The sequence below is a fragment of the Esox lucius genome, chromosome 19, assembly GCF_011004845.1.
Source record: "Esox lucius isolate fEsoLuc1 chromosome 19, fEsoLuc1.pri, whole genome shotgun sequence".
NCBI lineage: Eukaryota > Metazoa > Chordata > Actinopteri > Esociformes > Esocidae > Esox > Esox lucius.
This window is the reverse complement of record NC_047587.1, coordinates 32,024,597-32,040,156: the sequence shown is the minus strand read 5'-3', so window position 1 is coordinate 32,040,156 and position 15,560 is coordinate 32,024,597. Positions and strand designations below refer to the sequence as shown.

Genomic DNA, 15,560 nt, shown 5'->3' with positions numbered 1-15,560 from the left:
TTGTGCTGACTGATCAATATGATTCAATCACTATCTACTCAAGGTTTGCCACGTTTGCACATTGTTTTAAAATGTTTCTCTTATCTGTCCACCGTGACTACATTGTGAGCAGATTAGCTTTTGTGTCTCTGTGTGCAAATTATTTGCTGGATATTTTTTATTTTTTTTAATGAATTCTTTACTAATACCATACGTCCATGATGCTTCAGTAATTTTAGATGCTAGTACAATGATGATTTAAATAGTTTGCCCATCCAATATTGTTTACACTTGCTTGATATCAACGCGCAATATGTGCCTAACAACCTCTGGATGAGGTCAGGAAGATCAGATCACAATCAAATCACCTTCAATTTACATTTAAGTCATTTATCAGACGTCGTTATGCGGAGCAACATACAGTCGTGTGTGCACCTGTATCTTTGAATCATCATCACCTCTCTAACGTGGGACCAAACGGACAAGATCAGGACAAAGGACAGACCAGGTAAAAACAGGGCGTTGGGCCCTGGGTGAGTTACAGTAAGGATCATTATTTTTAGTGTGACAGTGACTGTGAGCTGCCTGGCACAATCACCTATGTGCACCCCCAGTGCTAGAAATTGCCTGGTTGAAGACATTACTTCAGATTTAAGTAGTTGAAGATATTACTTCTGAATTGAAGTAATCTGAAGATGTAAAGCAGAGAATTTGACCATAAGACTTTCTTGTTTTTCATTCATACGTTCTGTTATTAAAAATGAAGAAAAAACATTGATACGATTATAAAAATACCCTTCGTTGTTTCATCAGCATAGATTTGTTCTGATTACACATTTGAAAATAAGAGAAACCGACTAAGACTTCATACACCTTAAAACGGTGTCTAGCTGGTTGTATAATAGTTTAGAAGGTACGTGAGATGTTTAAAAAATATATAAACCAGTCTACACATTTTAAAGTTTGATTTAATGTAAGAGCATTAGTGTCATGTCTGAGGTTGGTCGTGATGACACAATCATTCTTATTTTCTTTATTTAAAGTGAGGAAATATTTGTTCTTCAAATCAATAATATCCACATGTACACAATTTACAAAAACGACATTTCCCACAAGTACCTTGAAGTCAGGGGGCAGATCATGGGATTTACGTTCACTTTCTCTAAGTCAAACTAAATCGCCTTTATCAGTGGAACAAGCTTTTGGAACGATGGCGGTGGACGCTATTTCACCTGACTGGGAATTCGATCGATTTGACGACGGGTCTACGAGTAAGCCGGTTTTAGATAACTAAAATGGAAATGAATGATTAGCTAGCCCGCTGAATTCGCTTTGACGATTTAGCTTGTCTTGTGTGGCTAACAGCTGTCTGGCCTAGCGTCGATTTGAGCTGTTGTCCTCAAAATAAATGTACAGTATATGGCAAACAACTTCAGCTAATTTAATGATATTTAGCAATATCGTGTGTTTTAATTATTGCAAGGAGTTGCGGTTCAGGTTGCACAACACTGTCAACAGTTTCTGTAACCAGGTTCTAACTCAACTGTCTGTCAATGATTGCATTATTTAGCTAGCTAACTAGCTGGTGTTATTTTGAGAACTCACGTCCACTGTCTTTTTATGCAGGGAAGTTGCAATGCACGCTAAAAGCAATATTGACTATATGAACATTTTCGTAGCATAGCTGGCTAATTAACGCGTGACATTTTGCTGTCAACTTCAGCAATCCATTCAGATTATTGACAGTGAAGTTGACAAGTAGCTGTACAGTGCATTTGTTTTCCTTTAACGTCGTGGTGTAAATTAGACGCTACTGTACCGCATCCAAAATGTGTCCTATTTCTACGAGATTAATATAGCTATGTGGCTAATCTCGTGTATTTTGTGTTCGTCCTTCTAGAGATACACACTGAGGTGCAACTGAAGAACTATGCCAGGTTTCTGGAGGAGTACACATCTCAGCTGAAAGGCATAGAAGATGCTCTGGACGACTCTATAGGGGATGTGTGGGACTTCACTTTGGACCCCATAGCCCTAAAAGTGAGATTATCTCCCCCTTTAATCCAGAAACTCACTCATGTTAACTTTCCAGAGACATGTTCCTGCTTAAATTAAATTGTACAAAACAAGAGTAAGTTTTCCATTATGCTTGTTTTGACTGCAGTCATTACTTGTGGGATCATGAAAGAATGGAACTAGAAAATCCCTTAGTGGAACCAGCAAATATGTGTTAATGTTCACTAATCCCTAAATTGTTGTTGAACCGTCTTAAGTGTGCAGCCCTCTCACTCAGGGAGTGTGGTCAAGTTAGCACAACAACTCTTTCATGGGGCTTGCCAATAAGCCCCAGGTAGCTATTTCCTTGTCTTGACAGAGATGTCTGAAAACATAAGATTGTGAACCTGCATCTAAAATGCATTACAAAACATATTTGATATATCACAATCCATTAGTTCCATGTATCACAGTCCCCAATGTTATGTTTTCACTGTTAAAGAATTGGTTTTCCTGTCAAGGTTTTTTGTTTGTTTCTTTAGTTGTTCTGTAGGGGAGAGTGATATCACTTTGTGACATATTAGCTATTGCTCTAGCTCAAACCCACTGTCCCTGAGTGAGAGCTGCATGGTTTGATACAGTCTAACAACTTCAAGATATTTATTAAACTAGACCGAATTCCAATATTTGCTATTATTCCTTTTCATATGTATACTAATGATTGTGATCTTCACGAGTGGAAGATTACTGGCAAATTCACTTGGGACAATAGACTCAGCAATTTTTGTAATCTCATCCACTTTCAGCTTCTTCCATATGAACAGTCCTCGTTGTTGGAACTGATTAAAACAGACAACAAGGTAAGAGAATCTGAATTAAGCTGCACTCAGAAATTTGAGCTATCAAACTGCAAGTTTAAAGAAATATTAGCATTTGTTAGGTCATTCATTTTCTGTTGTGTAATTGGAACATTTCTGATGAAGATTTTACTTCATTAATTCATTTATTGCCCGTTTCAACATTGCCTGTATTCATTTTATTGTTAGTTTACCTGTGGTGAAATTAATCATGTGAATGGAAAGAAATAATTTGTAAATCTAAAGGAAGAAAGATTAGATGCAGCCTTTAATTTGGATCACTGCTGTGCTGCAATACTTTCAATTGTGTTGGGCATTCAATGTATGCAATATATGCCACTCAGCCTGCAAAGTTAACTCCTTAAAAGTAGCTAAAGTAAGGAGATTGCTAATGGAAATTTTGTTAAAAGTCAAAATCTGTATGAACAATGTATATATAGATTAGTCTCATTTTAAATCCCTGGCTTGCTGTTGCAGTTTGCTGGCTTGTATCCTAATCCCAGGCTGGAAACCTAGAAGGGCAGTGGATTGCAACCACAAAGTACTTTACATGGAATTTAGAGGGGCGTCAAAAAATAATTACCCCTGGGGTTCCATTCAGTTCCAGTTGTCCTTAGGAATTCAAAATCTTCTTTTATTTATTTTTGATACTCCCTGGGTTTCTTTTTTATTAGACCAGTGGGACCTGGCCTTTTTTGACAGCTCTGATGTGGTGTTGATATTCTGCCTGTGATCTCCACAGGTCCTGAACAAAGTGATTACAGTGTATGCAGCTCTTTGCAGTGAGGTCAGGAAGCTGAAGTATGAGGTAAGCAGGATGTTTCTTTAATAAATGGCCTTGTTCATATTTAACTGCCCACTTGGTGTGTGGTTTGCACATGTAGTAATGTCACTTAACAGTGATTCATTGTGATGGGTTTTGATGTTAAAATGTTTTACTGTAGTGCACAGGACATCTGTTGTCTCCCTCTGTAGGCAGAAATCAAGTTTTACAATGGCTTGCTGTACTATGGTGAAGGAGGTAAACAACTATCATTTATGTACAGCCCTGGAAAAAATTAAGAGACCACTGCAGCTTTTTCTTTCCTTTCCAAAAAAGTTGAAAAGGTAAGTTTTAAGTGAGGAACAACATCGTTCAATTCTCAGTGGTCTCTTAATTTTAACCCATCTGTTCCTCACTCAAAACCTTCCTTTTTGACTTTTTTGTAATTGACAGAAAAAGGTGCAGTGGTCTCTTAATTTTTTCTGGAGCTGTATTTGATTCAGACCAGTAGTGAACCTTTAATTTCTCTACCTTTTCACAGCTTTTAAATATTGTGTGTGTGTTCCAGTGTCAGACAGCTGTGTGGTTGAAGGAGAGTCACAAGTCCAGATGGGCCGGTTCATCTCCTTCTTTCAGGTTGGTCCACAGTGAGGTAGTGAGACAGGAATAGCCTAGGGATGATTTTGTTATTTTTATTCTCATATCCCTTCTTTCCCAACTGTAGGAGCTGTCCTGTTTTGTGTCCCGATGCTTTGAGGTGGTGGTCAGCATTGTCCATCAGTTGGCATCCCTCTACAATAGCAACAAGTAAGCGTGGGATCATTTGTCAGCACCCAGGACATGCATACACACTCAATCATATTACACCTCTACTGCAGCTCTATTTTTTTACAGTTTTTCATCTTCCAGGAGTGCTACTAAAGTAATTGAGTCGTCCGGAGTTCATTTCCAAACTGTTTATGAGCACCTGGGGGAGCTGTTGGTGGTCCTGTTAACTCTGGATGAGATCATGGAGAATCACAGCACCCTGAAAGACCACTGGAAGATGTACAAGAGGTAAACACTCACATACAGGTATCTTGCAGCGTTTCCCAAACACAGGCCTTGGTACCGCAATGGGTACAAATAGGTTTTTGACTTTGATCAAAGTTGGATAAAAATAGTCATCATTAAGCTTAATTTTAGTCAGCTGTGTAGTGTTCGGTTGATAAGAGGTGTTATTGAGTGACGTTGGTTAAAAGACATGGTTACCTGGGGGGAAGGTTTTGATGATGGTGATCTCCCCAAAGGATTATAACCTGGACATAGTTTCATACCCACAATTACCCTTATTTCTATTAGTCTTTACTCTTCACATCATTAATATACATAAAATACCTGAAATTCAGATTGGAAAAAAAATGAACAACACCAACTTTATTATTAATCAAATAGATTAGATTTTCGCAATGACGAAGAAGCTCACAGGAGATATATTTGGCCATTTCCCTCCAGTTAACTTGCACCAAGTTACCGGTATTACTGCTGGAAATCATCTCAATCACTAGAATGATTGAATGTAATAAAAGTCAGAAACTATGTAAGGCGAGGTATATAATGAATGAGGTGAAGGTGTAGTGTAAGATACAAACAGCCCCATACGACTGATTAAAAGATGCGATGGAGACGTTTTCACCAGAGGATGATTTGCCGTGGCGTTGTCAGACTTGTCCTAACGGAATCTGACAAGCAGTTACATCAAGAACCACCTGTCTGTGCAGTTAGGTGTTTGTGTGCACATACAATTAGTTTTCAGGTGCTTTACATATATGTGGGCAGCTTAATAAAGGGCAGTCCACACTTCAAAGGTAACCTTTAACATCTCCCAACCCTATCATGGCAAAAATTAAGATGTGCATGTCTCAGAGTCCTGGGGACGGAGTTTGTGAAACACTGAAATGGAGAAGGTTAAAGAAAAACTGACCCTGTATTCCTGCCCAACCTTCAGGTTACTGAAGTCAGTACATCATAACCCAGGGAAGTTTGCCATCCCAGAGGAGAAGCTGAAGCCGTTTGAGAAGCTGCTGCTAAAGCTGGAGGGACAACTGCTGGACAGCATGATATTCCAGGTGGGTTCACCCCTCAGTCGTGTCATGTTGATTACTTCCTGACGAAGGTGACTTAGGTGTAATTTAACATTAGCATTTCTAAAGAGCTTGCTGAAGTCAGGGATATAATACTTAGAATGAAGAGTTCTATTTTGCGTCTGTCGAACTCACCCCTGCCATTCTTGTCTGTCTCTGTGTCGGCCAGGCATGTGTGGAGCAGAGGTTTGATGACCCCGGGGAGGGAGTTTCTGTCTCGAAGAACACTGCCTTTGCCGAGGAATTTGCCCTGAACATCCGCAACATATTCACCAATGTGGAGTCAAAGATCGGTCAGTCCACAGGGTTAAACAGTCGGTCTGCAGTGGGCATTATGCTGTAGGGCGGACCAAGTTCAGTCAGAAGGCTGTTGTTGCGCCGAAGTGTGTTGTGGTTAAGCAGTCTACATAATGTATGAACTGTCCGATTTGTACCTTTTTCAGTAGAAGTTCATTGTGGAGTTATACATTTCAGTTTTCCTGGTTGGACCTCACAAACCGTTTGGACCGAAGTTGATATTATAGATTTATAATACAGTTTAGCCATCTACTAAGGAAGTATCTTTGCCAGAACAATAATAGGCTCTAATATTTCATTGATCCTTTTTATACTCGCTATGTCTATGGAGGAAAACAGGCCTCACTAGTTAGCAGTAAGCAAAAGTGATATTGTGCGGGTTAGAAATTCTGTGCTTTCCATACGATCCTGGCACCAATGCTGTATACAGGTCCAATGTGTAATTCTGTAGCTTTGGACTCTAGAGAAGTGACAGGATTTCTCTAAATGATTGTTGGTGACAGCGTTACGATGCAAATGCTGATATGTATTTTTTTGTTTGTTACTGTCTTTGTTGCCGGATTTTAGGTGAGCCGTCGGAGATAGACCAGAGAGATAAATATGCTGGGGTCTGTGGACTCTTCGTTCTTCACTTCCACATTTTCAGAACTGTAGACAAGAAGCTCTACAAAGCCCTGCTAGACATCTGCAAAAAGGTCTGTCTGTGATATCCAATATGGAATGTGATATACAATATGGAATGTTTTGAGAAGACACAAAGAATGCGATTTGAAACATTGTGGGGCTTTAGGCAGTGCTGGAAGGTGTTGATTCAGACTCCCAGATGTTTGTCCGCAGCGAGTTCCACATCCTCAGAGAAACCCTAGAAAAAGCTCTGTCCCCAGGTGTGGGTGAGAATACAGACTGCATAGATTTGGACCGTTTGAAGCTTGTGGAGGTATGATGAGTAGATGTAGGGTTGAGTCAAGGATGACACCAAGGTTACATGCATTGAGGGAAGGAGAGACAGTGGATTTGGTGCCTATGAGTAGGAATCACTGTTGAGTTTGAGAAAGCTCTGGTGTACCCAGGTTATTGCAGAGAGGCAGGATTCAGTGTGTGTCAGTGGTGGTTTTGTGAGAGATTTGGTGCTGAAGTGAAGCTGAGTGTTGTCTGCATAGCAGAGGAATTCGAGGTTGAAGTGGTAAAGGAAGAGCGAGAGGCCCAGAACTGAGCCCTGGAGAACACCTTGCGTAACTGCAGCTGAATCAGAGGTGTAGTCTTTGAGGGAGATGTAGTGGGTATGTTTAATGAGGTATGAATGCAACCAGGAGAGTGCAGAAGATTAATAAAAATAAAAACTTTTTTTTTTTTACTATACAAATATACAAAACCAGATCACTGAAAGGCAAAAACCTGATGACGCGTGCCAATAAGCATTAAATTAAGCCTCTGTCATTTTATGAAGTGGCTCTTATAGCAAGGATTGTGAAAATGTTTGGGGAATGACTTTCCCAGATTATTAACCCAGTGTTGGAAGCGTGTTCCTGCATAGTTCATCACAGTATTCATTTCGGAGGCATTGATCTAAGATTATTTATAATGGTTACGCTATAATTAACCTTAGTTAATTAGTAATCCTGTGTGAATATCGTGTTCAATTGCATTGGTTTAACACATCTCTATCCTCTCAACTTTCTGTCCCCAGGTGCCAGCTGTGACACTGACATCAAACATCATTTGGTTCCCAGACACCTTCCTTATGACCAAGGTCCCAGCTGCAGCCAAGCTGATGGACAAGAAGAGTGTTCAGAGCATCAGAGCACAGAGAGACACTTACCTGCAGCAGAAAGCACAGACTCTCACCAAGTATGTTCAGTCAGTCAGTGAAATGCTGTTCTCTAAGATGGACACTTGGTTTTACTTGGCAACACCGTACAAACAGTCAAGATGCAAGCAGACGTTTAAAACAGACTACAGTGTGCCACATGGGACATATAGTTAATGGCTGTGTTGGTGTCCGCTCAGTTAACATGTAATGTGTGTTGTAACCTGTCAGGGATGTCCAGTCCTACTACGTGTTTGTTACATCCTGGATGATGAAGATGGAGGCCATCTCATCGAAGGAGCAGCGAAACGACAAGATGTCTGAGGACCTCAGCAGCAGGTGTAACGTCTTTGTGCAGGTTTGGAATGACACTATTAACCAGGCTTTCAGAGACTGATCAGAAGGTACCAGGGGATGTAGAAAGTCTGCCATGTAATTGTAGTAAGTCTGCTATGTTATTGTCCGTGCCCCCCTGTGCAGGGTATACTATATGCCTACAGTATCAGCACCATAATCAAGACCACCATGAACCTGTACATGTCCATGCAAAGACCAATGACCAAGACCTCGGTCAAAGCCCTCTGCAGACTCATCGAGCTGCTCAAGGTGTGTTCAAATGTGAAAGTATACATTTACTGCTGCGATCACTAACTGTTGATTACACACCATTTTAATGATGTCCGCCGTGTTTTCCGGGTCAGGCAGTGGAGCACACGTTCCACCGGCGCTCCATGGTGGTGGCCGACTCCGTGTCCCACATCACACAACAGCTGCAGTCTCAGGCCCTCAGCTCTATAGGCATCGCTAAGGTACGCCCCCGTTCTATTTCCTCAACTTGACTGTGCATGGAAATACTCTCTACACGGACGATATTACAGAAATACGACATGTAAACCACGAGAGAAACAACATTTTCAGCTAAACTACAATATGTTTCACTTAAGAAAGTAAGTTATCTTATTGGTTTTAAATGTTTCTCTTCTCTAGAAAAGGGTGATCTCTGATAAGAAGTACAGCGAGCAGCGGTTGGATGTGCTTTCTGCTCTTGTGCTGGCTGAGAACGCTCTGAACGGGCCCAGCACTAAGGAGCGCCGCCTAGTGATTTCCCTGGCTCTCAGTGTGGGGACGCAGATGGTAAGAAAGCTGACAAAGTTGCTGGTATGAGCAATTCCTGGAACCTGTGGGAAATCTAGAAATATCCCAAAAGGGATTTCTTTAAAACCTAGGCATTTCTGAATTGCTTCTGGAACTTTGCAACACTACATCTAACAGTAAATGGAACCTGAAGGGAATTATTAAGTGGGATACGTTCATGAAGCTGGTCACTTTATTACATTTAATTTCCATTCTGGCAGAAAACGTTCAGAGATGAAGAGTTGCTCCCTCTGCAGCTGGTGCTGAAGAAGCTGGACCTGATCAGTGAGCTGAAAGAAAGGTGTGTGTGTGTGTGTGTGTGTGTGTGTGTGTGTGTGTGTGTGTGTGTGTGTGTGTGTGTGTGTGTGTGTGTGTGTGTGTGTGTGTGTGTGTGTGTGTGTGTGTGTGTGTGTGTGTGTGTGTGTGTGTGTGTGTGTGTGTGTGTGTGTGTGTGTGTGTGTGTGTGTGTGTGTGTGTGTGTGTGTGTGTGTGTGTGTGTGTGTGTGTGTGTGTGTGTGTGTGTGTGTGTGTGTGTGTGTGTGTGTGTGTGGTCTTACTGAACGAATGGGGACCAAATGTCCCAATGAGTATAGTAAAACCAGAAAAAATGTACCTCATTGGGACCTTTTGCCGGTGCCCGTGAGGCAAAAGTCAATTTCCGGTTTAGGGTCAAACTTACAATTGATTTTATAGTTAGAATTGGGGTTTCTTTAAGGTCCAGGTATTGTTGGTTAAGGTTAGGCATTACATCTAGGTAAAGTTTAGGCATAAATGTTACTTTATTGAGGTAAGGGTGGGGGTTAAGGTTAGGGCAAGGGAGCATGCAATTTCTATTTTCTGGTCCCCATGAGGGTAGCTGTACAAACTTGTGTGTGTGACGTGGTGCCCTGGTAGCCTACTGGCCTCAGCACTATAGGAGCACACGCGGTTCTTCAGGTCTAACTATAAAACGCCAGGAAGGACTAAGTAACCCTGTGTTTTACTTAGATTAGTCAAAGCGGTGGTTAATATGCTGTTGCTGTTTGGTCAGGGTGAAGGTCCAGTGTGACTGCAGTTTCCTGTACTGGCACAGAGCAGTATTCCCCATCTATCTGGATGATGTGTATGATCACGCTGTAGATGCTGCACGAATCCACGTAAGCATTGATCACACCAAATCCGTCCCTCCAGCATCACCCAATGACCTTATTCTCGCCACCTGTTAAGATTGAGAGCTGTGAATGGCCGATACTTGGCTAATAGCATGTTGCTAGCGGTCCTGCTTTTCATTGGTCTCTCTTCTCTTTGGTCTACCTGGCTGTTTTGTCTTGTGGTCGTTGGATATGATTTACTGGACGCGCTGTCACTCCTTCCCTTGGCTGTTTCTGATTGGCTGAGGCAGTACATGTTCAGCGCCCTGAGGGACTGCGTGCCCACCATGTTGTACGCTAAACACATGGAGTCATGTGACCAGCTGCTGAAGAGTTATGACACTGAGATCATGCAGGTGTTTAATGAGGTGAGGCGGAGAGGGGAGCTACACGTAGATAAGTGACTCCAGGTGATGCTGTTAGTTCACTGTAATGATCTCCCTCCATGTCCTTCCCATATAAGCACCTGTTGGACAAACTGTGTAAGGAGATAGAGAAGGACCTGCGACTGTCAGTCCACACACACCTGAAGCTGGACGACAGGAACCCCTTCAAGGTGGGCATGAAGGACCTGGCCCACTTCTTCTCCCTCAAACCCATCCGCTTTTTCAACCGCTTCATCCACATCAAAGGTAGGTACTGGATGGAGCCCGGGCATACAGCACTGTCAGCTTTCGTTTTGAATCCGAAGTGGCTTGTTCAGCTGTGTGTGGTTTGTGCGTCGTCCCCACAGCCTACGTGACCCACTACCTGGACAAGACTTTTTATAACCTGACCACGGTGGCTCTTCATGACTGGGCCACCTACAGTGAGATGAGGAACCTGGCCACCCAGCGATACGGACTCACCATGACTGAGGCACACTTACCTAGCCAGACACTGGAGCAGGTGTGTGCATGGTTTTGGTGAATGAGTGAACAGCGAGTGTGTTTTAGTGTGTCATTACATAATGTCTGCTGAAGCCAGGATTCAATTCCGATTTGGGTTTTGTTATCTACAAAGCTTTTTAAAGGCAACATTTCATTAAATTTGGGTAAACGGTTAATAGGCTATCTAGGCCACAGGCACGATCTGATTGGATCCCTGACCGTGTCTTTTTTTCTTTTCTTTTTTTTCCTGGCCAGGGATTGGATGTTTTGGAGATTATGAGGAACATCCATGTGTTTGTGTCCCGTTACCTCTACAACCTCAACAACCAGGTACGAGTCTCCCCCCGTCTCCTCTCTTCCATAGCTGTCCTGTCTCTCTTCCTGTTATAACGGCCTGTCTCTCCCTCAGATTTTCATTGAGAAGACGAGCAACAACAAGCACCTGAACACCATCAACATCCGCCACATCGCCAACTCCATCCGCACCCACGGCACAGGCATCATGAACACCACAGTCAACTTCACCTACCAGTTCCTGAGGAAGAAGTTCTACATCTTCAGCCAGTTCATGTACGACGAGCATATCAAGTCCAGGCTCATCAAAGACATCCGTTTCTTCAGGGAGACCAAAGACCAGTCAGACCAGAAGGTAAAAAGGCCTCCATTCAAAAACGGGATTGCCAAAAGATATAGAACGCATAGATTGGTTGTGAAAGATTTTGTTTTTATGCCAGGTGGAATCAAAAGTGTATGCTCACATCTAGCCACGTTTCTAGACACTTCCTTCTGAACGGACCAGTATGCCAAACTTTAGCTTAATCTACCAATCAGCTCCCACAGAACCTTCCCTGCCAACCCTCCACCATATACCTCTTCCATATTTGCAAGACATCAGTCTTGTGGTTTCACTAAAACATCCCATACTTAACTGAGCTTCACTCCCAGTAAGGTGTTCAGTGTTTAAATCGTAATATCCCGGGCAGCGTCCGGAGAAGTCGTTTAAACTGAATCTGTAACCACGTGGTTTTTTTTTTGTGTGTGTCGCTGTCTTTGATGTAGTACCCCTTTGAGAGGGCAGAGAAGTTCAACCGCGGCATCAGGAAGCTCGGCATCACCCCCGATGGGCAGAGTTACCTGGACCAGTTCAGACAGCTCATCAGCCAGATCGGTAACGCCATGGGCTACGTGCGGATGATCCGCTCCGGGGGCCTGCACTGCTGCAGCAGCGCCATCAGGTGACCCGCACTGGACCCCAACAGTAGAACACATTGACATGTTAACCTTCCCCTGGCGGCATTGGCACTTCCCAGGCTCGTGACTCGCAACTCAAATTAAGATTAAATTCACCTAGTTGTCGGTTCGTCACGAGGTCCGGTAGAAGTGTGAGCGTTTCAAATTGGTGAGTTGTAGGGAGCTGTCACATTGGGTTCCCGGGGAGCAATTTGGGATAACTGCCTTGCTCAGGAACCGAACGACCGATTTAAATTAATAATTATAATTTGTGGATATCGATCTGGCAACTACTGATGTAGTAATCTAACAACCTGCAAGTGTTCTAACCATTCAGGTCTGTAAAGGGCTTGTAGGTAATGTAGTTCTATAGTAAATGCTATACTAAAAACCCACATGTTTGTTTTTCCACCCCCAGGTTTGTTCCTGACCTGGAGGACATAGTGAACTTTGAGGAGCTGGTAAAGGAGGAGGGGCTTTCAGAAGAGACCCAGAAAGCAGCCAGGTGCATGCGTGTGTATTTATGTGCTTGCTCGCTTCCAGGTGCATGTGCTTGTGTGTTAGGGTGTTTGTAAAAGTTGCGTCAATATACCTAACGTAATTCAATTCACCCAGAACACTTGCTCTGGCTAAATAATATTGTTTACATTTGTGAATGGATCCAGTCTGCTGGACTCTGTCCTGGGGGATCTGACCAGTAACTCCGCCGAGGGGACCGAGTACTTCAAGATGCTGGTGGGAGTGTTCGCCCCCGAATTTCGCAGTGTCAAGAACATGCACCTGAGAAACTTCTACATGATCGTTCCTCCTCTTGTGAGTCCCTGCGCTGTTTCACCCGTCTCTCTGTCCATTGCTCTCCCCTCTCCTCACCTCTCTCCTACAACCCCTCCCTTCCTCTGTTCCAGACTGTGAACTTTGTGGAGCACTCCATCGGTTGCAAGGAGAAGCTCAACAAGAAGAACAAAGGCGGGGCGGCCTTCACAGACGATGGCTTCGCCATGGGTGAGTCAGCGTTTCACAGATTACAGTATCAGTATGCGGTTGGATTGATCTCTCATTGTTTGATGGATAATACTGACTTGTTTTTTCTCCACAACTATATTTGTCCTCCCCAGGTGTGGCCTACATCCTGAAGCTGCTGGACCAGTACCTTGAGTTCGACTCCCTCCACTGGTTCCAGGCGGTCAGGGAGAAGTACATGAAGGAAATGAGTGCGGTGTTGAAGGAGCAGAACGTCCAGGCCGCCTGCCAGGATGAGAAGCTCCTGCAGACCATGAACCTCACCCAGAAGAGGCTGGATATCAACCTGCAGGTACCTGACTGACCATAGGTTATACCACCACCTGTGGGTTGAATTCCCACGGGGGCGGGGGGGCTGTACAAAAGAAAGTATGAGAATGTGTTCATGCATCATAAATTACTCCAGTCAAGAGAGTCTGCTAACGGACTTTGATGTTAGAATGGCTTTGATATTGGTAACTGGGCTCCTGGTGGTTGCTGCAAAGAGAATTGGGGAATATCAGCTTGTATTTGACACTCTGAAATAATCAGTCTGTCAGTCTATCTATCGATCACTGATTGTGTTCCTCTCTCTCCTTTAGGAGTTTGAGCTGCTTCACTTCTCCCTAAGCAGCGCTCGGATCTTCTTCCGTGCTGACAAGACCGCCGCAGAGGAGACCCAGGAGAGAAAGGACAGAGGTCATATTTGGGGTTATTCTGTTTTCCATTCAACAATGTGATGGAAGTTCTGTTCACGTAATACTTTTTGTACAAGTTGTTTTTCAAAGTGTTATGAAGCTCTAGAAAAGCACAAAAGCGTCTGACCCAACATTATATAAAATTGGACATCTTTGTTTCTGTCTTTTAGAAACGGCTGCTAAAACAGTACCCACCTGTACAGATGGCTCTGAACTTCTCCGGGACAGCTAAAGGACACTGAGTTCCTAGGACAGAGTTGAAATGTCAGTGCTGTGACTGATTTGGGGAACTGGGGCACGCCACGGTATGGAGAGTAGTGAAGGACTGGTGTGGAACCAGCAGGGCCAGTATACCACACTGAGGTAGTGTCATGTCCTGTGATACCAGACTGAAAGGACAAGACCGGAGTGTGTTCGTAAAGACGTGGAAGCCTCCCCCCAGCAGGAAAATGGACGACGATGAAGACGTTCCCCAACTCTGAGCTACAAGTCGTCTGCTTTCTGGAATGGTCCTGAAAGGCAGAATGTTCCGGAAGTGCACAGAAAACATTAATGGTTACTGTTGTTTGTTTTTAATGGAACACTGTCTTTCTTAATCACACAAACCCTCACTGACTTTCCTGCTGTTAACAGAACTGCTAATAGTAGTAAAAAAAACATTGTCTGTGCCTCCAATTAATCGTTGGCAACGATGCAGGGGATGGTGGTCCGTTGACTGTTCCTCAACCTGACATCCTTGTGGTCACAACTTATGTCCTGGCCTTTATCCATTTAACATCACACTGAATGAACACAAAGGATATTCTTTCTCAGCAGATCTATTTTCACTGTAGTGTCTAGAGTAATAGGACATTGTGTTACATTTGACTTAATGAATGTTTTCAAATTGCAGATCTAGACATGATTTGAGTTGACAAAACTAGTTGGACATTTTGGATTCTAATGGATTGACATTGTGATTTGTTATTTTTAGTCTTGTGCCTTTTTGATTGGTCAATGCCTAATTTTATATTTCTGTACTCTCTATGCCTTGTATGAGGTACAATATGCCAGATGTTATTTTTCAATAACTTATTTGGAACGTCTTCATGATCCATGCTTCCGTTATTGTATGGCATCAGGTGTCAGTAGAACTCATTTTACCAGTGGTATGGCAAATTATGTTTTTTGTTCTTAATTGGTCCATTTATTGATCAAAATAATAATGTAGCCATGGGTAAACACTCATAGGGTTTTATTTCTATTCACCTTAATAGTATCTGGCCGTTTTGCTTATTTCATCAAACTACAGGCACTAAAATTTGTTTTGGCTTCATTCTTAAACAAGTTACTGGAGAAGGGGGAAAAAATTTAATGTTAGAATCTGAGGGTCCATTTCTGAGTTTTAGTGACCAGTTTAGGAACAGCTCTCTTAATTCTGATTAGGATGTCCTGCTTGCTTTGGTTAATCTTTTGTAAATTGAAGGCATTTATCATGTGTATTGTACACAGAACATGTCAAAGTAATAAACATTTTAAGATAAATGTATTTAATCAGTTTCTCATTAGCCAATAATCATAAAACAATGATGACAAATACTCTCATTTTGATAAGCACATCTCCTTTCCAATAATGATAAATGATCAGCCAAGTCCTTCTCTACTGGCCCTACCCATTCCATCCCTCCATAGCCAAGACC

General features: G+C 42.7%; 1 protein-coding gene across 1 annotated transcript; it reads left to right on the top strand.

Moving 5' to 3' along the window:
• Positions 1-1,104: 1,104 nt before the first annotated feature.
• washc4 (WASH complex subunit 4) lies at positions 1,105-15,405 on the top strand. The gene is made up of 30 exons (XM_010884177.5): positions 1,105-1,250; positions 1,880-2,019; positions 2,781-2,834; positions 3,574-3,639; positions 3,807-3,852; positions 4,163-4,230; positions 4,319-4,401; positions 4,504-4,650; positions 5,582-5,702; positions 5,887-6,010; positions 6,582-6,709; positions 7,702-7,862; positions 8,053-8,179; positions 8,302-8,427; positions 8,523-8,630; positions 8,809-8,955; positions 9,177-9,256; positions 9,986-10,091; positions 10,337-10,453; positions 10,549-10,717; positions 10,819-10,973; positions 11,210-11,284; positions 11,364-11,603; positions 12,014-12,189; positions 12,603-12,689; positions 12,850-12,997; positions 13,090-13,186; positions 13,300-13,496; positions 13,786-13,882; positions 14,052-15,405. Exons 1-30 carry the CDS (start codon positions 1,190-1,192, stop codon positions 14,111-14,113), a joined length of 3,513 nt encoding a protein of 1,170 aa, XP_010882479.3. The 5' UTR covers positions 1,105-1,189; the 3' UTR covers positions 14,114-15,405.
• The last annotated feature ends 155 nt before the right edge of the window (positions 15,406-15,560 follow it).

What these genes read in the sequence shown, in the direction of transcription:
- washc4 (XM_010884177.5), top strand. Translation starts at nt 1,190, where the DNA reads ATGGCGGTGGACGCTATTTCACCTGACTGGGAATTCGATCGATTTGAC. An exon ending in GCTGTACTATGGTGAAGGAG is followed by an intron (nt 3,853 to 4,162) that starts GTAAACAACTAT and finishes TGTGTGTTCCAG; the next exon opens with TGTCAGACAGCTGTGTGGTT. An exon ending in ATCAGTGAGCTGAAAGAAAG is followed by an intron (nt 9,257 to 9,985) that starts GTGTGTGTGTGT and finishes CTGTTTGGTCAG; the next exon opens with GGTGAAGGTCCAGTGTGACT.